Below are 22,624 nucleotides of genomic sequence, written 5' to 3' on the forward strand. Positions count from 1 at the left end.
AGTTGGTAGGCGAGCTCTGTATATATATATATATATATATATATATATATAAAATGAAAGTCTCATATTTAAGTTTCTTGATCTCAATCCAATGGTTTTTCTCTTAATTATAAAAGACATAAAAAGCTAATTATATCCATCATAATTCCCATAAATAGGAGCCCTATTATTAGTTGAGTTATTATTCTTTCCTTTTAACCACTCTTTTTCTTAGTAAATGTGATTTAATTCTATTACAAATTATACGTCGATATCAATGCCTCTTAGCCTTCCTGTTACTTTTCACCCATGGAGGAGTCCTTATCCTCTTAAACCACAATGGAACGCAATTATTGTATTTTCCCTTTTTTTGGTTTTTCCATTTTTTAACATAAATTTTAATCTTCTTTGTTGTTATTTTGTGAAAAATCTATTTAACAATCAGTAAAATAGTAAATAAAGGTAATAAAAGCTCAAATTAATTATACATTAAATTATGTTCTTTTATATTGATGTTTTCGTTATTTATTTTGATTTTTGTATAAAATAAAAATAAAAATGAATAAAAGAAAAAATAATATAAATAATAATAATAACCAAACTAAATTTTAATAATTTATATTTTTACAAAACAAAATAAAATAAAATAAAATCCACACGTTGCAACATTTCCTCCCTTAGGACAATCAGACACAACCAGCGAAATTTTGTCTTTAAAACACATAAGTTAAACACGACGTCGTTTTTGTTCAAGTCAGAAGTAGGGCCCACTCAGTCCACACATTCTTTCTCTCTGTTCTATCCAAACAAAGACAAAAGCCAAAAAAACGAAACAAAGAAAAAAAAAGGAAAGAAAATCCCTTCCACATTCTGTCTTTCAGCTTCTACTATGGTTTTCAAAGCTCACGCGTAAAAAAGGAAAAGAAAATTCAAAACCTCGATATTATCGAAACCTCTCCGGAGATTCTCTCCGGCGATGTCTACACCACCATCTCCGTCACCGACTTCGCCGCCTTCCTCTTCCAACACTACTTCTCCTCCTGCTGCGCTGCCGCCATCTACTAACACTTCCTCCTCAGTTTCGCCTCCTCCTCCAGCGGCTGCACCTCCAAATGGTACGTCACCAGTTGCGCAGGAGTCTCCACCGAGCGGGGGCTTGCCGCGTGGAACGTTAGCGGGGCTTATAGTAGGGGTGGGGTTGGGGGCAATAATTGTGCTGATTGGAGTGGGCATTTTCGTAATTTTTTATAGGAGGAGGAAGAGGAAGCTTGCCCAGAATTATTCTGGGGGTCCTCCTCCTCAAGGGCCTAAAGGTCAGTTAAATAGAATTTTTTTAATTTTTTAAAAATAATTATAATTTAAGAAGTTGTACTTCTTTATTTAATTGCTTAATGATGGCTGTTTATTAATTCCATTTTTGAGGTATCATTTATCGCAGTTTGCTTAAAAAATGGGACTTCAGTTTTTTAATATTATTTTTATGAATTCTAGGTTTATTTTTTTAAAAGGTATTAGTTTTGTTTGTATCGTGCGACGATGTGAAAACTAGAACTGGTCTACATTTCGTCAACTTTTTATTTATTTGTTTCTATATTGGTGTTTTGGATATAAGATTTTTGGTTTACTATAGTGAATCTTGAGTTTCTTGGTCAGTATTTTATATTATTTAATTGGGTTTGCTATGAACCTTTGATTTTTTTTGGTTTAATTTATATCTAGGAGCCTGCATTTTTATGTCATATTTTTCTTTTGGAGTTAACCTGAATAAATTGACAGAGAAGATCAGAAGAATGCTGCTTGAATGTTTATAAAGTTCTGGTTGAAAGTTGTCATGAATTTGTAAGCTGTTGTAGTCTTGCGTTGAGTAAGATGTGGGGGTGTCAGTTTTATTGTTCTTGTCATCGTGGTGATAACCCAATGTTTCCATATTAATTTGCAATTTGCATATTCAAACCATTTATACAATAATAGAATGAGAATTATTCTATTCAACTTTCAAAACCATCAGTGAACATATTTGGTGTTGGGGTATCTCTCTCCTTCTCTCAAAAGACATGCACACATGCAGACATTCGTGCCCACACACGAGCACATACATCCACATGCACACACATATACACATACACACTCTGGTAGTGAAGTGAAGTGGTCAACCAGTATTGACACTTTGACAATTTTATCGGTGGTGCTGTGAAATAAATAATAATCTGGAAGTTCCTTTCTGATGATGTTTGAGGAGCAGAAAATGACATATTGAAGGTTGTTTATGCGCCTGTATTTTGATTCAGTCAAGGCATTAGTGTTTTTCATTCTTGTATGATATGTTTTCAGCTGGACAGTTAGTCTGCTTTCTGATTATAGTCTAAGGTGGAATAAAACAAACAAATGATCCAACATTCTAAAATTTATAGAATTTATGCTAATTCTTGCATGCTTGTTATACGTCCAGTTGACCCTCAGCATTGGCAGCATAATGCTCCTCAAGTTGCTGGTCTGCCAAAGCCTACACCTCCACCAGGAATTGCACCACATCTTCACCAGCCACTGGTGAGTGAATATGCTTCTGCTGAACCTCCTTCAACAAGTACTAGTTTGGGCTTTGAGAAACCGTCACATCCATTAGCTTCCCCAGGAATGGGCATAGGACATTCCCTGGGAACATTTACTTATGAAGACTTGGCATTGGCAACGGATAATTTTTCTGATCCCAACCTCATTGGTCAAGGAGGTTTTGGTTATGTCCACAAGGGAGTACTAAAAAACGGGAAAGTAGTTGCAGTTAAGCAGTTAAAAGCTGGAAGTGGACAGGGTGAGCGTGAATTTCAAGCAGAGGTTGACATCATTAGCCGTGTGCATCACAGACATCTTGTTTCACTAGTTGGATACTGCATCACTGGAGACAAGAGATTGCTTGTTTATGAGTTTGTTCCAAATAACACATTAGAGTTTCATTTACATGGTGAGTCATTTTGGTGGTTAAATTTTTCTCCCACCCCACCTGGTGTGAGAAGATGAACATGTCCATAAAAGACAAAAAAAAGAAGATAAACATTGTGGTTCTAATCTTAATATATATGTTTTATCTTGTTTTAAGTATTTGCTTATTTTACTGATATTATGTCTCTTTTGAAAATTTGGCAAAGTTTGCAAACTTATGTTCCTGGTATCTTTCTTTTCATTCTATCTGGGTGCTTTGAGGGATTTTGAAGAATTTAATTCAAATGATTTTTGATACCTTGTGTTCTGAATCAAACTCTATGTCAGTCATGAAATATTATATTTTTTGAAATGCTGAAAATGCAATAAATTTATTGTATATGGAGGTGGATAATCATACTGCTATTTTTGAGCTTGCTCAGGATGGTGCTTAGCAACAAAAGAAATAAATGGTTAAACATTGTATGTGTTTTGTTCTTAGGAATGAATAATACTTGATAAAGCTTTTGAAAAATTCATAACTCGAGCTAAAGAAAAGTTACGAAGTTGAAAAAAGAAATATGTGACGTACTCGTGCAGAAGGGAAACATATAGGAATAATAAAGATTATGCACTTCTTCTTGCATATGGTGGATAATTAATAGATTAAGTCATATACTTATATGTGAAACAAAAAGTGTTTTTTTAATACTAACTGGTTCTTCAATGGGCATAGAGGACAGAAGTATGAAATTGAGATCACAACTTAGACTAAGGGTGTATAGCTGTATATGCATCTCTTAACTATGATAGTTTGGTTTTAACTGGATGGAAAATGATGCATGCAGGAAAAGACAGGCCGGTTATGAACTGGTCAACCAGATTGAAAATTGCTCTGGGTGCAGCTAAAGGATTGGCGTATCTGCATGAAGACTGTGAGGATTCTTTACTCATCTACTTTAAGCACTTTCCAGTTTCTAGTCTCACAGTTTCTACTTTTCTCCCACTAAACATAAATATATAATCAGGTCAGCCCAAGATCATACATCGTGATATCAAGGCAGCTAACATTCTTCTTGATAATGGCTTTGAGGCAAAGGTATTCTTTCAGTTTTTGAAATTGAATGGTATTATTATGTAGCCACTAGGTTAATTTATTCCTTTGCCTCCTGAGTACGAAGAAAAGTTCATTATGTATGTCATATCAGCTCTTTGGATGTCACCTTGAAAAAATAAGCTGTTGATTGCATGATACTTTAACAAGCAAATCATCCTTTAGATTGAAACACTGAATAGAAAATGAATTTGATCATAAGAGGTTTTAAAGATACTTTAGGTTAACTTTGTTCTGAATGTGTTGCTGTAAAGAAAGCTTATTTTTAATTTGAGTGGCCTAAGTTTTGTACATCTTTTTGAATGCAATTAATTCACTTGAACTTGTTTTTTTCAGGTTGCAGATTTTGGACTTGCAAAGTATTCTTTAGATACTGATACTCATGTCTCCACTCGAGTAATGGGAACTTTTGGGTAATATGCGTATTTTCTCTTGTTCCCTCATAACAGTTGATATTGTTGCAAAAATTGAAGAACTTTGGCTTAGCCCTTGCATTTTGCATTAGATTTTCTTTAATCTATAGTCTGTAAAAATTTTATACATCTCTTCTGAAAAGAATGCACATTTGCAGTTACATGGCTCCAGAGTATGCCTCCAGTGGGAAGCTCACTGAGAAGTCAGACGTTTTCTCCTTTGGGATTGTGCTTCTGGAGTTGATTACTGGACGCCGCCCTGTTGATAAAGCTCAGCCTTTCTTTGATGACAGCATAGTTGATTGGGTCTGTATTCCTTTTTTGGTATTAATCAGTTCATTGTAATGTAAATAATAATCAAGTCAATCATGCATTTTGCTGGTTTTAAGTGATTCCTTATGTTAAAAGGGGTGATTTTTATATGCTTTAAATGCTCAAAACCAAAGTTCAGGCCTGCACTAGGACAGGCAAATGCCAGATCTTCTCTATCAAACTCCAATGGCCTCCCAACCCCTTGTCTCAAATCCGTATGTAATAGTGCTTTTCCTGGCATGGGATGAATAACAGATCCTTTTATTGAATTCTAGGCAAGGCCTTTGCTCTCACAGGCTTTGGAACAAGGAAATTTTGATGCATTTGTGGATCCAAGGTTGCAGAAGGACTATGACTCCAGTGAACTGACTCAAATGGTTGCTTGTGCTGCAGCCTGTGTGCGTCATTCAGCAAGGCATCGCCCACGGATGAGCCAGGTTCTTTGAGTAACTGCTTAATATTAGTTTTGGTCCTTAATTAACACTTTTCATTTTATCAATTAGATAAAAATTCTAGAGTTGAATGGTTAGTCCTTCTGAGGCATGGTAACATATCGCCACTTGAAAAAGTTAATAATTGGTATTTATTATAACATATTGAACCTCTAGATTTATTTTAATCCTTTGGAATGTTTTCTTCTTTTAATTTATAGCATCTGCATGTTCCAAATCAATGGAAATTTGTTGAGGCCGAGATATTTTAATTTGACAATGCACGACTTTGGACTGTATGCTGGCATGTAACTGTATGCTGTCACTTTACCAAGCAGATAGCTCGAACTCTGGAAGGAAATATGTCTCTGGATGATCTAAATGAGGGAATCACACCTGGGCACAGCACAGTGTTCAGTTCTTATGGAAGTTCTGATTACAGCGCAACTCAATATAAGGAAGACATAAAGAAGTTCCGGAAGATGGCACTTGAAAGCCAAGAGCTTGGTAGTAGTGAATACAGTGGGCACACCAGTGACTATGGTCTCAACCCATCTAGCTCCAGCACTGAAGGCCAACATACTACCCAAGAGATGGATACGTCGAAAGTGGAGAAAGAAAGCAAAGACGTTAGTGGAAGCTCGTGACAATCTATTGCAAATTGTTTGGAAAGAGTCTATTCTTTTACCATCAAGCTTTTTCATTGTTGCCTTGTTTGCCAATTTGGGGGAAAGGAAATATGAGATCCCTGGGCCGAATAGATGAGATTTGTTTGAGATGCATTCCTCCCCTGCCCAGGTCTTTGGTTTTCATCTGCTATCGGAAAAGTCAGTTAAAGTAGAATGGTAGCCATAATGAAGTCAGGATTTGGGTTTTGAGGATTGGGTGGATTTTGTGAATTCCACCGGAAGATGCATCGATTTCAAGTAGTGTGTGATTATTATTCAGAGTTGGCTGAACCTCTATTGCCTGTATAGTTGTTGTAGTAATACCAATACTAGTTCACGGCAAGAAGTTAACTGTTGTATCAATTTCTGTAGCTGAGCTTCAATGAATTGCAACATTGTTTCATTATACTGTGCTCTAGCCACGCGAATCCTGACTTTTTATCATACAGTGGGGGGTAGAATTCTGTAAATATCATAAACAGTGGTTTCATCTTTGTTCTTAGGGGCTGCAATCGCAGGGGAGGCAAAGGCAGGGTGCTGCAATGGGGGGCTGTCGTATCGCATTGGACCTCTGATTTCCCACCACATCTCGGCCCCCCTTGATGGTTAGTCAAATTCGGACATGGTCATCTCACAAACATGTTTATGTATTAGACAAATAAAACGAACCGTCCAAGTGAAATAATATAAAATCCAAGGTCTAATGGAATGATTACCTAACGGCCATGGCCAAAACGAATGTAAATTCAACAAATAAAAAAGGGCATTTTTGGAATATTCTCAACCGTCGGTCTTTGTTTGTGCTGCGCATTTGACAACTTGAGTGGCTGAAAACTATATCAATTTCGTTCTCTGGGCAAAACAAATCAAATTAATCAACCATCCAAAATTTCTCTCAAATCGAAGATAAACAAAATAAATTAAGCAAAATCCCACAGTTTTCTACAATTATTCAAACGATTTTTAAATTCTCAAATCCGATCCCATGGCTTCTCGTAGGCGTATGCTTCTAAAGGTCATAATTCTCGGTGACAGCGGGTAATCTTATAATCGGTTCTCCTTCTTCTTCCTCTTTTTTTTTCTTTTTTCTGTTTGTTTTCTCTTATTTTAATTTCCTTTCTTTTTATTCGTATCAGAATTGAAAATTTGATTCATTTCTATTTTAATTAAAACTATTTGCTTTGTTTTTTTGCTAACATGCATTTGATCTTTATTACTATTATTTTATTTTAGGGTTGGGAAGACATCTCTAATGAATCAGTAAGCTTTGAAACTTCAATTCTAATCTTTTCTTCCTTTTTTTTTGTTAATTGTTGAATTTTGGATATTCCGTTGCTGGTTCTGGTGTTCTAATTATGGGTAATTTTATTGGAATTAGGTATGTTAATCGTAAGTTTAGTAATCAGTACAAAGCGACGATAGGAGCCGATTTTTTGACAAAAGAGGTTCAATTTGAAGATAGATTGTTTACATTGCAGGTAAAAAATTGTTCATTTTCTAAGAAATTTTTTTTTTATTTCCTTTAAATTTACTACTGTATGTTACTGTTTGCAACAGAATTTGATTACTCTGTCAAGTTAGTGATTGCATATGTAACCATTAAGGTGATAAAATTTGCTTTGTTTAGCTATGAATCCTCTTGGGAAATTCAGCAGCAGATTGTGGGTATGAAAATTTGCTGGAGAGTGAGAAGTTCACACCCTGCCCTTAGGGAATGTAATTTTCAATGGGTCTTTAGTTCTGAATGCAAGCTGAAGATGTGGCCACAAAGGGATGTCACCAGCCAAATTTAAAAATTTTCATGGTAATTTTTGCCTGATCTAGTTTTTAACCAAAAATGACAATGATAGGGAGTCTTTTGATGACAAAACTGGTAGTTTGAATATTCAATTTGGTGAGATAAGGTGCCGAATAAAATGATGAGCAAAATCTTGTTTCATTGCCTATTATCTTAATTTAATCCTTGTTTTGTGATTTCTGCTGTTCCACATGATGATAATGCAGTGTGATTTTTAGATTCTATAGGCAAATATAGTCTGATGTTGCCATCTTTGAGTGGCAATATTCAATTGTAGAAACCAAGCCAACCTTTGCCTATTCTTTCCAAAGATATGTAATTCGGTTGAGAAGTAGTGAGAGTAAGCTTTATTTACATTTCTTAGCGTTGATACTCTTTTTTCTCTTTGTATGCATAGATATGGGATACTGCAGGGCAGGAAAGGTTTCAAAGTTTAGGTGTGGCTTTCTACCGTGGTGCTGATTGTTGTGTACTTGTGTATGATGTGAATGTCATGAAGTCCTTTGATAATCTTAACAACTGGCGGGAAGAGTTTCTGATTCAGGTAATATTCTATTCAATGACATGTAGAATGTCTTAACTGGATGAATGACTAAAGTTATTTTTTGAATGCTCAGGCCAGTCCTTCTGACCCCGAAAACTTTCCATTTGTGGTGTTGGGAAACAAGGTTGATGTTGATGGTGGCAACAGTCGAGTGGTAAGATGTCTTCCACCCTCTTGACTTGCGTTTCTTGCCTCCATTTGCCTAAAGCTTTCTTAGTGCTTTATAGTATCAAATCAGCATGTGAATGGACTTATGGTGGTGTATGAATGTGGTTATTCCTTTCTGGTTTAGGTTTCTGAAAAAAAAGCAAAGGCATGGTGTGCTTCAAAGGGAAACATACCATACTTTGAGACCTCTGCAAAAGAAGGATTCAATGTTGATGCAGCATTTGAGTGCATAGCTAAAAATGCTCTCAAGAATGAACCTGAAGAAGAAATGTAAGTATTGTATGTTTCTGAATAGTTTAGGCTCTGTTTAGTTGATGCTTTTGCTTTTCGCTATTTGTCTTTTGTTTTCTATTACTTTTCTATTTTTTTTTCTCTTTGCTTTCTATTCATTGTTTTTACAAAAATGCAAAAATCAAGTAGTAAAAGCATCAACTAAACAGAGCCTTGTTGTAGTAATTATCTGCTTACTTTTACTAGGGGATGTTAGATGTTGGGAAGCAAAATCTGTATAAATTAATGATGTTTTGATGTTTATGATGATGGATCAGTCTTTAAAGAAATATAATAAAATATTAAAGTAGAAGAACATGACAAAGAGAGTAAATTAACAGTTGGAGATGTAATCTGGCCTTTCTTTCTATGATGGACCAGTTTTTACTTCTTCAATTGCAATTGAGTGCTCCTCAGGTAAAGATATTGTCATGGGCTCATTTCGAATGGTGACCTATCCATGCCATTATGTGTGAGATCTTTAATGGAGTTCCTCAATACCATTTTTAAACTGTTTTTTTTTCGTTGAATTCCTCCTTGGATACCTTTGATTGATGCGCATGAGATTCTTTCAGTATCTTCCAAATGGGTCATGGATATTGTCAGAGTTGAATTACAAATTAAGCCCTTTATAATTTGACAGCTAATCTGCTGAAATAGGAGTTTGCTTAATGGCCAGCATGATGCCTCATGAAATTTTCTTTATGCCTTGCGTCTGTAGAATAGTTCTTAAATGTGTAAAATGTAATGTCCATATATGTGTGTTTGTGTGTGTGATTCTATGCAATAGTTTGTAGAAAGCCTTGTGAATATGGAATTAGACTGTGGATAACCACATTCTTCACTAATTGCTAATTGTCTGTGTTCAATTCTTGATGATGAAAGATACCTTCCTGAAACCATTGATGTTGCTGGCGGAGGACGGTCACAGAGGTCTACAGGGTGCGAATGTTAAATGAGTCTTTCAGATGGGGCTCTTTTGATCAGGGTGCTAAACAGGTGCCATGGATTTCTCATATCCATCAGTCAATGGTGCAGGTTCTGAAAATGAATAAACCAGGGATGATTATACTCCTATAAGGTCGGATTTTTGTATCATAAGTTGGTTAGAAAAGAAAAGATGAGGTGATCCTCTCCTTTTGTTGAATTCTTTTCATTTAGTACAAGAAATTGATTGTTCATTAGTCCTCCTGCTAAAAGGTGACTGTACCAAGGTTCCTGTGTCATGATCACTGATATTCTGTTGTAATAAAATATGGAGCCTCTCTTTCTGTTGTATTGCTTTTATCGTTTCCCTGGGTAACATGATTGAACTTCTGATAGATAATCTCCGTACTGAGGCAAAGCCAAAGCAAATTTGAGTTGGTTAGAACTTGTTATTCCTGGGCTTAGGGAAAGATAAAAGTATCAAAAATAGAAATTTAGGCTCTTTTTTACGTCTTGTCGATTGTCTTTTACTCAGTTTTCTAAATTTTTATTTTGGCAAAAAGCAAAAAAAAGAGAATATCAATCAAAAGGAGTTTTAATAATTAACTTTCAGACTATTCAGTAAATAATATTTACTTTAGATAGATATAAAATTTTCTTCTTTTGGATGAAAAAGATTAATAAAATCAATTGATACAAATGGGGAAATCCGCAGCAATCGTCCAGCACATTCAACTAGTTGCTTGCTCAATTACTTGTTATTATAATAATCCTTTCAAACCTCGTCCTAAGTTATTGCCAGGTGTTCATTTGGAGGCGGCCGCGCAATCCCATGACACATGCTACTAAGCAGTAAGCAGGAAGTTTGGACCCCCAATGCATAATAGTTTGGGCCTTCGAAACGGAAATCTCCAGACCGAAAGGATAGGCTATAGCTCCTATATCCACTTACCCCTCTCCGAGCCCCCCACCCCCCCCTCTCTCTTCTTGAAACAAGGTTACCCGTCTCGCTAAATCTGCCAATCACAAAAGCTTTTCTTCTCTTTGAATACCCAGATCAGGGTTCTGAATCATTTTCAAAAATTCCATGGAAGCCACGAGAGGACGAGAAGCAACAGGGTTTCTAGACATGGTCCTTCCTCCACGCCTGGAAGACGCGGGACTCGAGGACTGCGCTCTTCCGCTAGATTCCATACACGAGGCCTTCCGCAAGGCCGCCTCCGCTGTCAAATCACGTGGCGCCACCTTCTTCCACTCTGACGATGAACCTGGATGCGTAGACGACCCATTTCCCGACAGCGCCAAGTGCTCCTCCGAGTTCCTGGCTTCGCTACCTTGTCAGGACATGTCTGACGTGCTGGTGGTTGGAGAGCCTTTGGACCCTGCCTCGGACTCGGTGGGAGGCTGCGTGAAAGTAAAGGAAGGCGGTAGGGAAGTGGTGGAAGGTAGGGATACGGTGGTCGTGGGCGGCGATGGTGTAGAGGCGGGGGATGGGAGGGGTTGTATAGATGATGAGCTAAAGGGTTTGGAGATTGGAAGGAAAGAGAGAAGGAAGAAAGAAAATCAGGAGGAGGAAGAGACGGGAAAGGAAAAACCAATTCTGGTTGAGGGTTTTGCGTAGGATCCTGGTTTTGATGCTTAATGTAGCTCCTGTTTGTACAAGTTTTTCTGTTTTTAACTTGAATAGTTTGGAGGTGATGGATGTATGTGATTCGATGATGAATCTTGCTGGTTTTATGTAGCCAAAGTCATGGAAAGTTTGTGATGGTAAAGGAACTTTTTGTTTTAGTATATCCATGTAGCAGCATCATTTTTTTGATTCACAGGATTTCATTATATTATGTATATATAGATAGTTTGCTCTGTTAATTGTTATATTTATGCAAACACATAGGACTGGATGAGAACAACCAAGTTTCGTATCCTTTAATGGGTTCTCCTTCTAGCTTGTAAAACTAGGAATTGCAGGGCATTGCCCGTTTGGTGGTCCTGGAAAATTTCCATAGCCAGGGATCAGGGTAGAGCTGTAGCCTAACAGGGGACTTAGAGGTAGTGGTTTTCATGTATGAGTGTTTTGCTATCCGCAAAATGCGGAATAGCTAGGTTTCTAACTTAATCTTGAACCGAGAATTTCATTGAGCTGAGCTTCCTGTCTTTCAAGTTTGATAGCGTGTTAACAGCAGTGATATTATCTTAAAAGAGTGAGACTCCCAGTAACTGTGACTTATAGAGCATAACGCTGAAGAAGTCATCAAGCAAGTTGCTGCATGAGATATTCCATGAACTGCTAATGGATTTAAAGTTTTCAAGAACATCTTGTCCTGTAACTGTTCTAAACTGGTTTGTGCATCATCAATTCTACTAATGCTCAGTAATTTGCTCTTATGCTTCTGCGATGTACGTAGTCAATTTGTTTGGGGGGATATCAAGAAAAACCCTTCCAATTTATGTGAGTTGCATGCTTCATGGTCAGATGTGTGCAGTTGGAGTTACTCTTTCACTCTTTGTCCTTGAGGATTTGGCATTCTCATTCCAACTGGGAGAACATTAAGCAACTCGAGGCCTTCAGCCTATTTGTTTTTTTGGTTTTGTGAATGATTATTACTTAGAAGACATAACTATAACAGAATCCATGGTTGCTTCTGCTGAGGGTAAGGGTGCTAAGAAGGTGACACCATCTTAGTACAGACGTTACACATTGACCTCCAACTAAATCGATATTTTCCACTCGTCAGTTCCTCTTGGAATGGCCTGTAAGGCAGTAAGGTAACATGTATACATCTCCTGGCACCTTTTGAAAGAGATAATCTCTACTTTATGAATGATACAGGTTTTGGGTTAGTAACTGAAGGAATATATGGTTTGTCTCTAAGAGCACAAGCTTTAAACAAGAGAGAACAGCAAATTGCCTGTTGTCAAACACAACGGATCGTTTGCCGCCATCGAGGTATAAAGTTGTTGTACCTCTCTGGGATTCGGCAGCAACAAAGAGTATCTAATTGTGCCTCTGGAACGGAAGATGTATAGACATATCAAAAATCGATATTCAAAGTGTACAAAGAAGATTGCAGTCAATGAGTGGTCTCTGTCTGGCAAATCACCAAAACTATGGTATATGCATAAATCAACCTTAACTAACTAGTTGCTTAAATATAGATCCAACAATACATGGAAACAGGGGAAAGCTGACAAAAACAAAGCATAAAACCCCAATTCCAAACATTATAATTTGAAAATGGAAAATGTATAGATAGCCAAAGGAAATTAGAAACACCTTTCTTTGACAACGATATTCATCCAATACCAGGAAAGCTCAAGACAGAAAAACTGCAGCCAAACGAATGAAAAAGATTAGTGAGTCTGTCAGACAACCTTGTGACCATCCCAACTGGACACCAGCTGGGTAACGATCCTCTACTGCTTCTACTGATCACCAGGAACCATGAAAGCTGTTAATCACGCTCAGATCACAAGGCCATGATTCATCAACCAGACTTGGGAGCCTGTCTCCTTTGTGCTAAAGGATACAGAGGTACGAGCCTATAGAACAGATCCTGTTCAAGTAAGGTCGTACCCACACTCTCTCGCTTGGACTTATAAATAGCCTTCACAAACAATCTAATTCCGCGATGTGGGAGCTTATGGCACCTTTGTCGAAATGGCATAAGTTAATTGGTCCAGCTGTGGCATAAGTTGTCCGCATATCACGGTTATGAATTCAAGTTCTCATGTAATTTATTAATAATTGAGAAATCAATTTGAGTTTGAGTAGATGAATTATTTTTATTAAATATTTAAATAAAATTTTAAATTATATAAAAAATTAATTATGTCTTTATCTTTTTATTAATAAACCTAATAATAATTAATCGTGAAACTTAATAAAAAATTAATTGGTATGCAACCTTGCTATAAAAAGTCAAACTTTTAACATGATTTGGTCGGAGGGTGCAAAGCCCATGGCTGCTATTGGTTGTGCCATCGTCGCAATCTGCAGACGATGAAACGGCCTGAATGGGATCCTTCACTGCACTAAATGCATGCATCCTACATTTCTAGAAATCTAATCCATAAATATTCATTCTAAAAACCCTTTACAGATTTGATGGAATTGTCTCCATGCTGTCTTTTTCGTCTAGATTTCATAGTGTGTGATACAACAAATTTTGTGATATTCAGACGAAGTTAAGCTGTCTCTTTATAACGTCATACGAAGAATATACCACCTTCATTCTATGGAGATGTCGTTGCTATCAGATTTATTTACTCAAGAGTCGAATGCCACGTAATCTATGCTGTGGAGATATCGTTGCTACATGGCTATCAGGAATATTATTTTTCTCACACTGATGATCCTTCAACAGCCAAAATGGTCACAGAACCAGCCCATCTTTTTCCATGTAAGCCAGAGAAAAGTAGCTTCTCAAGAAAGAAAGGTGGTTTGTTGTGCCCCTCAATGACTAAACTTCAGCAGGCGATTGTAGGATGAGTCCTTTGGGACCAATTCTTCTACAATCTTCTCATATCCTATCTAACAATTTTTTTTTTTTTTTTTTACACTTCTGAATGGTCTGATTTAATAATTTCTCTTTTCACGACAATGAATGATTCGACTTAATAAATTTTTTTTTTTGTATAGTCTTGTCGAGCACGTGAATCATATTTGTTTGATTGTGTAAAAGTTGTCCCTCAAATTCTATGAATCATAATGCTCTTTTGTTCATTGGTGGTATCTTCTAAATGAAGATTGGAACGATCTTAGAAAAGCTATTCTCCAAATTTCTATTTGATAATTGTTCATTGTATATGTTTGTCGACAATGTGAATTATATTTGTTTGGTTGTGTAAAAGTAATCTCTCAAATTGTATGAATGATAATGCTCTTTTGTTAGCTGATGAATCTTCTAAACGAAGATTGGAACCTTCCCACAAAAGCTATTCCCCAAAGTTGTAACATTGATGTTTGTCCATCCATTTGGGTTCAACAATAATATGTTCTCAGAGCATACAAAGTCGTATCAGATTCTAAATGTTTTGGATTTTAGTTCAATCTTGATCTTGAAGATTCGTATATGAAAATTTGATGTGATGCATACTCTTTTTTCTTCCCATTGGGAATTTGAAACTCCCCCTCAAATCATACGGATTACTTCAATATAACATTTTAATGAAAAATTATAGTAAGCTCTTTTATGTACTCCATTAGATATTAAATTTATAAGAACATTATTGATGCTAATTAACTAAAGGGGGAGAGAGTTATGGTTTTAATGCGCTGTATATAAGAGACGTATGCTCCTACTTCCCTCATATTAAACATTATCAAAGTGTTTTCGTTTACTATTAAGCCGAGGCGTTTTTGGCATTGAGGATCAATTTGCATTAAATCCTAAACATCCAAAACCTGAATCTCTAATTGTTTAAGCCTGATTTGGTTAAGTAGACAAAAATTCCGATTCCATCTGTAAGATAGGAAAGCTTCTAATAAGTGGTATGCATCTTTTGATAATAATGAGAAATTGTTCTATTTAATAATGTTTCCTTTGACAACGTGCATTTGTTGCAGCGTGTGAAGGGATTTGTTTTTCCGAATATTCTATATACCTTTGCCATCGTTCAATGAAGATTGAAATGAAGCATCATGTGAAATTTCTATACATAAACATGTCATCCCATCATTCTAAAGTGATGAGATTCTACCCATATCACCTTGTCTTCAAGCCTAATGATCCATCTCCTCCATGAATCTCCCATTTCCTTTTTCTTCTTCTGGGGATTTGAGTTGTCCTCCTCAAGTTATTTTTTACTCTCCCTCAAAATTATAAAGGTACGACTTCTTTCATTCAAAATTGTCATAAATTAAGATAGCAGTTGGTTTCTTTAATCAAAAATATATATATATATCATTAATGATGCAGCTAGCCTCCCCATCTTTAAAATGACAAAATCCACCTATTGGATGATAAATATATATAATATTGTGCAATGCACAACATATATGCAAAAAGAGTATAATATTCGAATAAAATCCCACTAAATCTAATTTATGGAGATAACAAATTAGTTCCAATGACATGCAGGCATCATATTGGTACTTGGTCCAGTTCCCAGCAGAAGTTGATTGTAACTCAAATCAAAAACAATAAATGCATGCCATGGACCAGAAATGATTTGGAATCTAAAACATGTTCACATGTCTCCTAATCACAATCAAAGTTTTGGAATTATTTTCTTGCCAGCTCTCCAATCTCCATCAAATTATTTTCTTATCAGGCAAAAGGATAACAAGAATTCGAGTGTTTCCATTTCTTTGGCAGCTGATAAACCAGGAATTAAGCAAAAGAATTACTAATTAAATACTAAAGCGACGTGCATCATGAAAAGCAAATATTTCAGCTACTCAAATCGTCAACTTTTAGAGAGAGCAGACAGAGAGTTGCACTTGCCTTTTAACCAACGTTTATTCCATGAGCGTTAGTGAGCTTTCCTCATATCATATGCTTAGCAATCCTGATGAGGATCGCAAAAGATTCACAAATTCTGCTCATCGAGAAATCGTTTTCGCGTGCCCCTCTAAGTAACCTAAACCAACCAAAAAATGCCTCTTCTTTCGCATTACTCCACCCTTGAATCATTATGCATTGCACCCCACTACACCGTTTTACTTGTTTATGTTTTGGAATTCCGTGAGGAACGTGATCTACATTGTCAAGATTTTGTCAACCATTTCAACCACATGCGACTCTCATTGTTACCTGTAAATGAATTCTATATATTCCTAATTCCACGCTACATCCTGAGCAAGTGTGAAAAACCAGCTTGGAAGTCCATTTTTTGATGCTGAAATCAAAACCATATACGCAAACCTATGGCCATATTCCAAATATAAATATATTTATAATTTATGAATTTACATACATGCATACATACATACATACATACATACACACACACACACCACTGGGATTACCTTCAGTTGATATTTTCTGTTGGTTTTAATGTATTTATAGAATACTCACTCGAAAACCACGTGAACACCACCACCATCAGAACAAATTATACTAGTCTAGATACACTACATAAAATCCGGAGAAAAACTGCATCTTTTCAGGGATATCTTCTTGAGTTCAAGAACAGCTAAGTAAGAAGGACCATAACTCGCTTAATCTGCTGTTCTCCCTGCACTGCTAACTGTAGTTTAGTTTAGTTTTGACTTGAGGTTATTGGTAGATGAGTTAGCTCTTGTTACTGCTGCATGGACAATTAGTTGCACACATGTATGGCCACAAATGTGATTGTCAATCCAAATTTAGAAAAGGCCACCACAGTTCCTTGAATGACAACATTTCAAACTGACAGCAGAGTCCACTTCTTTCCCCTATTTCCATCTCTGTTCCCAAGCATACGCTTTCTTCTTTTTCTTTTTGATCATATACCAGTTAAAAACAAAACCAGTCAAGAACAAGCTGTGTGAATTTTTCTTTGCCTATGTTCATGCCTGTACCGGCCAAAAATGTCTACTCCGAATAGTTTTGAATGTGAACTGTAGACTAGAGGTTGCAATTTTAAAGACTGACAAAAAAAAGTACTTGCACTTGACATGGGGCATAATTAGGTGTCTGAAAACTGGGTTTCGGACGAAGCTTGAGTTTCCAACGTATCATCTATCTGTTTTAAGCTTTGGATTCAAGCTGACTCCAAGAAAGTTGGATATTTGAGATAGAGAAGGAGATATGTGGGGATCCAGCAATATGATTGCTGGTGGGAGGTCAAACCAATGGCGGTTGATATCGACAGCATTCGTATTGATTGGTTTTCTTGCTGTGGATTTGGTACTTGTTACAGCAGAACCAAGATTGAGTCAAGCAGTTTCAGGTTACAATGAGACTCAAGAGAAAAACTATGTTCGGAAAGCACTGAAGTTCTTAGAGCTGAATAGTAAACCACGATATGAACATGAATGGCCAGTAAGTCCAAATTTATCTTCTCCCTGATTGATTATTTTTGGAGTTTTCTCTGTTTGCAAGCAGTGAAAATATGGTTTTTATGTTTTGATTTTTGAAATTTTGGACCCTGGGCTAAGCCTTCATTAAAACAAGCCTTAATGCAACTAGTTTTCCAAGTTAAATATTTTACTTGGTTAGAATTGGTTCAAAACTTTTTAATATCCATTCCCATTCATTGGGAAAACAAAACTATTGTGGTTTTGAGATGTTTATAAGCGAGTCTCCAATGTCAAGTTGCTTTTCCTTCTTCTTTTTGCCTTTTCTTCCCTCTCTTTTCTTTCTTCGGGCACTAAAACATTTTGTCTGTTGATTCTGGGGATACTGTGAATAATTATGATTTGTGAAATCTTCTTTACAGGACATGCGATTTGGCTGGAAAATTGTGGTGGGTTCAATACTTGGATTCGTTGGGGCAGCCTTTGGGAGTGTTGGAGGTGTAGGTGGGGGAGGAATTTTTGTTCCCATGCTTGCCTTGATTATTGGGTTTGATCCCAAATCATCAACAGCAATATCGAAATGTAAGAATACTCCATCCTTTCTACTCCTTTACAACAACTTTCAGTGTTTTTCAACTTCTGCTGTCACCAAGCTCTTACATGATGAGACATAGTAAACGTCAAACTGTTAAGGCCCTAGAGATTTCTTTTCTTGAGTCAAAGTTTAGGAATTTTCACCCCTTTGTTCTCCGTGAGATAATTTTCAATTTAATAAATGTTTTTCCTAGGAAGTGAGCACTTTAATTCCTTTTGGAAAATCCTCAAAGTATTATATTACATTTCCTTTTGTTCCTTCTGGTCAGGTATGATTACTGGTGCAGCAGCTGCAACAGTTTGTTACAACATAAGGCAAAGGCATCCTACACTTGAACTACCTCTTATTGACTATGACTTGGCGCTCCTATTTCAACCAATGTTGGTTCTGGGAATTAGTATTGGAGTTGGCTTCAACGTGATCTTTGCTGATTGGATGATCACAATTTTGCTAATTATTCTCTTCATAGGTATCAGGTGTTTGAATTGTGACTTTGTTCATGTCCCCTAGTGGAAACTTTTTCCTGATAGGCTATTCCGATATGCAGGCATGTCAACTAAGTCATTCTTCAAAGGTGTTGGAACATGGAAAAAGGAAACCATAAAGAAAAAGGTGGTTATATCTGGCCTGCTAATTTGAACTATGGTTCAGCTTAATTCTTGCTCTGCCCTGTCTCACTTGTATCTGGTTTTCTTAGGAAGCTGCAAGACAGCTAGAATTAAATGGTGAGTTCTAATTTTCTTCTTTGTCCACTTTATCATTTATTCGTTCGCACACTGATAGTTAACTCTGCGATTGAGAACTTTTATCAGGAAATGCAAGAGATGCGGTGGAAATCAAAACGGAACATGAAGCCACTACAAATGACACCCAAACAGGAGACAAAGAATTAGGAAAATCAAAGGTAAGCCCATGATTAGTTCTATTTTCCTTAATCTTTGTCAAATAAGTCTACTAACATGAGGAGAACTTTAAAACTTTTGTTAATTAAATTACATTATGCAATTGCTAAAGTTTCTCAATGATTATGACTTCCATCTTCTCAGGTGTCTCTTATTGAGAACATACGCTGGAAGGAACTTGGCCTTCTCATCGTTGTCTGGATTTTAATTCTTGCTTTACAGATTGCTAAGGTCTTCTTCCTATCATGTGGACAATTTACTTAATATGTCTGTAAACTGTGTGCTTCTTTTTTTTTTTTTGAAAGTCAGTAAACTTGTGCTTTTAGCATTCATGATGAACTAACAGAAGTTCAATGTGGTTTGGCCACAGAATTACTCAACAACCTGTTCGGTAGAATACTGGGTATTAAATTTCTTGCAGGTACTCCAATCTCATACTAAAAAACCAAACCTCCATAGTCTACACCCTTGAGCTGTTCTTGAAATCTGTTTTCTAATTGATTATTAAACATTAAGTAGATCCCAGTGGCTGTTGGAGTATCTTCATATGAGGCAGTCTGCCTGTACAAAGGGAGGAGAAGAATTGCATCCAAGGGGGATGTTGTTGCAAACTGGCGAGTACACAAGCTTGTGATTTACTGTGCCTTTGGTTTGTTGGCTGGAATACTCGGTGGGATGCTTGGCCTCGGAGGAGGATTCATTTTGGGTCCTCTTTTCCTGGAGATGGGAATCCCCCCTCAGGTTCACACATCCCTTGTCAAAAATTTTATAATCCTTCTCAAAGGTTTCTCTTTATGTTACTTATGCAACAAGTTACAGACTAAAGTCTATACATTCATACAAGGACTGACCTTGTTATAAGATTTTATGTAGGTGTCAAGTGCCACGTCCACCTTTGCCATGCTTTTTTCAGCATCCATGTCAGTTGTTGAATACTATCTTCTGAAAAGATTTCCAGTTCCTTATGGTACTGCTGCTTGAATGTTACTACAATTTAAGGTAAGATTTGTTCACATTTCAATGATACCGAATTACTGCTATTGTTGAACAGCTCTCTACCTTTCTCTTGTGGCCACAATTGCTGCATTTGTTGGGCAACATGTAGTAGGAAAAGTGATCAAAATCCTAGGCAGAGCATCTATAATCATCTTCATTCTAGCTGGCATGATCTTTGGGAGTGCAATTTCACTAGGTATTTTCCATTGGAACTAAAAGTAAACATATTATTTTCTGGTTAGATGTTTATGAGCACAGACTGAAAAATTCATCTAAACTAGGAAAAAATGAGAAAAGGGTTTCTGTGTTTCTGTCAAATCAACAGGTGGGTTAGGCATTGCTAAGATGATCAAAAGGATTGAAAGAAAGGAGTATATGGGAATTGACGACATTTGCTCCTATCAGCCCTAGCAGCAATCTCAAGAGTAGGAGGAGAAGTACAAATCCTGCTCCCCTAAAGCAATTGTCAAAACAGGGGACATTCAAAGTACTAGTACACATTGTGTCTTAAGAGGCAGAGACTCAGCATTAATTTCCTTTGTTTTTTTTTATTTCTCTATCTATGAACTAATCTTCTACTCACCTGCGCTGCACTCAATATTTTTGCTATTTCTAATTAATTAGTGAAACGTACAATATGATATTTGTAACAATGGTATCATTATTCATAAACATGAAAATGGAAATTCAAGAGAAAAAAAATCATATGGAATTAAAATCAAATGTTTTTTTTTCATTGTGTTTGGTTCTTCATCTTGATAATCAGTTAATAGTAGAATATTTCCAACGAAAAAGTGTTGAATATTTGTTAATCTTATTTTTGCAAATTTTTATCATTTACTCACACTAATATTATGTTTCTTCTTTTTTTTAAAAAAAAGAAATTGTGTTTATTCCCTTTTCAATGTCATTAATATATAAAATTCTTATAAAATCATATATCTTCTTACAAAAAAAATTGTTGAAAATCTACTTTGAATTTAATTTCCAGTGCATCAATACCAAATTATTTTTATGACCACTTAAAAATTCTGATTAAAAATTCAGAACTTAATTTTCAATGTGATTTTTTATTTATCAAACGAGAAAAAAAAAACAAAAAAGAGGAATCTTGTCATTTTGCTAAGCTACAAACTTGTCCTTATGGACTATGTGGATGTATTTGTTACTACATAAAACTTAGAATAGCAATTAATTAAACAATGAAAACTAATATTCTTGCGAGAATATATATGTTCTATGAATTCAGCAAATGACAGTACCATTGCCAAAGATATTTTAAGCAGTGATTAATTTTATGGACTTGATTGATTTTAAAATAAGGGGGCAATTTCTTAATTGATGCATTTGGCCTTTGGTTTGCTGCTTGCAGTATGCCAAAACAGCTGCTAGAGCAGAATTCAGTGCAAGGAAGGAATTTGCCCTCCCTGCCTGCAATAGCAAAAAGGAATAGAATTTCCAGAAACATTCAATATGGAAGAAAATTTTGATGCATGCTTCTTCAAATTGAGATTCAATGTGCTGAATTAGATATAGAAAACCATCAACTAGTCTTCCAAGTATATCATGTATAGAACAATGGCAAAGTCTGGGTTACCAGTGTTTTTGGACATTTCCTTCATTCTCATGCATGCTTAGCATGAGCTTAGGGTCTGCAGCCGCAATGAAGATAGCAAAGACAGGTTTTATCGTTGTAGCTCGATAATGAGCTTTCAATCCACAATTTATATTGTAGTTAAATTACTTATCCAAAAAAAAAAGGAAAAAGAAAAAAGAAACAGTGTCAGCTAAACTTTACAACTGAGTAGATAAGAACTGCATACCCTTTCATTTAAGTTCGTTTGGGTGATTATCTGGCTTTTTCTGTTTCTGTTCTTCTGTTTACAGACCAGCCTATGTGTCAATTCTTTGACACTTGATCAAATTTCACTTGATTGAGAATAATAATAAAAAAACCATTGTCATCTCGATAATGAAGGCCTACATCATGGGAACACTTCCTAAAGTGGAATACTGACCATTGTCTCGCCATCTTAGTGCGCTACGGCAAGTTGTTCAGAGTAGGTATTATTTTTGGCTTTGTTTTTCCTTTTAGAATTAGTGTTCATCATTCGTTTTTTCAATCACTTTCTGTCTCTGCAGTTCTGTTTCCAAATTTCTTGATCGGAAGTTACCAAAGGAGTTTCAATGGAATCGCTGCCAAGCTCACCAATCAAGAGGCAAAAGAGTTGGCCGGTAAGTGGTGCAAAAGCCCTTTTCATGAATTAGCAGAACTCTCCACCTTCTTACATGGAGATCTTGGGATTTTATGGATTTCAATAATTAGTGCACTAAACACATTGAAATGGATAGCCATCTCATCAGAGAGAGAGTTCTTTCTGCAGTGATTAATCCCAAGTATGTTCCCACAAATCTGCAGCTTACAGGTTTATTTACTGAAGCCTTGTTGCCAAGACAGTTTAATTTTCTGTTAAGCAAGATCAGCATATCGAACATACAGGAGTATTAAGAACAGTGCACGTGCTGGTTATGTGGTTAGAAGAGCATGTAAAAGTCATGTGATACGTAAAGTTAGTTTGATAGTTTAACTAATTGCAGCTGAAGTTAGTTAAGTTTCGCTTGGGTCAGTTGTAACAGCTTTCTGGGAAC

General features: G+C 36.2%; 4 protein-coding genes across 9 annotated transcripts; all 4 read left to right on the plus strand.

Annotated features, from left to right (window-relative positions):
• On the plus strand, positions 695-6,239 carry LOC18595933 (proline-rich receptor-like protein kinase PERK15). Its single transcript, XM_007024108.2, has 8 exons — positions 695-1,292; positions 2,429-2,938; positions 3,744-3,830; positions 3,924-3,994; positions 4,346-4,422; positions 4,581-4,728; positions 5,010-5,171; positions 5,504-6,239. Exons 1-8 carry the CDS (start codon positions 956-958, stop codon positions 5,810-5,812), a joined length of 1,701 nt encoding a protein of 566 aa, XP_007024170.2. The 5' UTR covers positions 695-955; the 3' UTR covers positions 5,813-6,239.
• On the plus strand, positions 6,641-9,893 carry LOC18595934 (ras-related protein Rab7). Of its 2 annotated transcripts, XM_007024109.2 has the most exons (7): positions 6,641-6,871; positions 7,067-7,093; positions 7,212-7,311; positions 8,029-8,175; positions 8,249-8,329; positions 8,468-8,613; positions 9,499-9,893. In XM_007024109.2, exons 1-7 carry the CDS (start codon positions 6,819-6,821, stop codon positions 9,566-9,568), a joined length of 624 nt encoding a protein of 207 aa, XP_007024171.1. In that variant the 5' UTR covers positions 6,641-6,818; the 3' UTR covers positions 9,569-9,893. The 2 variants fall into 2 exon arrangements, with proteins under 2 accessions (XP_007024171.1, XP_017978596.1); XM_018123107.1 differs by lacking the exons at positions 6,641-6,871; positions 7,067-7,093 and adding an exon at positions 7,461-7,637 and having other exon boundaries at positions 7,215-7,311.
• LOC18595935 lies at positions 10,493-11,387 on the plus strand. The gene has a single exon (XM_007024111.2). It carries the CDS (start codon positions 10,628-10,630, stop codon positions 11,159-11,161), a length of 534 nt encoding a protein of 177 aa, XP_007024173.2. The 5' UTR covers positions 10,493-10,627; the 3' UTR covers positions 11,162-11,387.
• On the plus strand, positions 16,854-20,672 carry LOC18595936. Of its 5 annotated transcripts, XM_007024112.2 has the most exons (12): positions 16,854-17,507; positions 17,905-18,064; positions 18,346-18,546; positions 18,625-18,689; positions 18,775-18,802; positions 18,890-18,981; positions 19,124-19,210; positions 19,350-19,400; positions 19,499-19,720; positions 19,853-19,946; positions 20,031-20,171; positions 20,301-20,672. In XM_007024112.2, the coding sequence occupies exons 1-12, from the start codon at positions 17,274-17,276 to the stop codon at positions 20,384-20,386; spliced, it is 1,461 nt and encodes a 486-aa protein (XP_007024174.2). In that variant the 5' UTR covers positions 16,854-17,273; the 3' UTR covers positions 20,387-20,672. The 5 variants fall into 5 exon arrangements, 4 of the variants coding, with proteins under 4 accessions (XP_007024174.2, XP_017978153.1, XP_017978154.1 ...); XR_001928308.1 differs by lacking the exon at positions 20,301-20,672 and having other exon boundaries at positions 19,842-19,978; positions 20,085-20,168; XM_018122664.1 differs by lacking the exon at positions 20,031-20,171 and having other exon boundaries at positions 19,853-19,978; positions 20,301-20,389.

The sequence above is a fragment of the Theobroma cacao genome, chromosome 6 (genome assembly GCF_000208745.1).
Source record: "Theobroma cacao cultivar B97-61/B2 chromosome 6, Criollo_cocoa_genome_V2, whole genome shotgun sequence".
In the NCBI taxonomy this organism is placed as follows: Eukaryota; Viridiplantae; Streptophyta; class Magnoliopsida; order Malvales; family Malvaceae; genus Theobroma; species Theobroma cacao.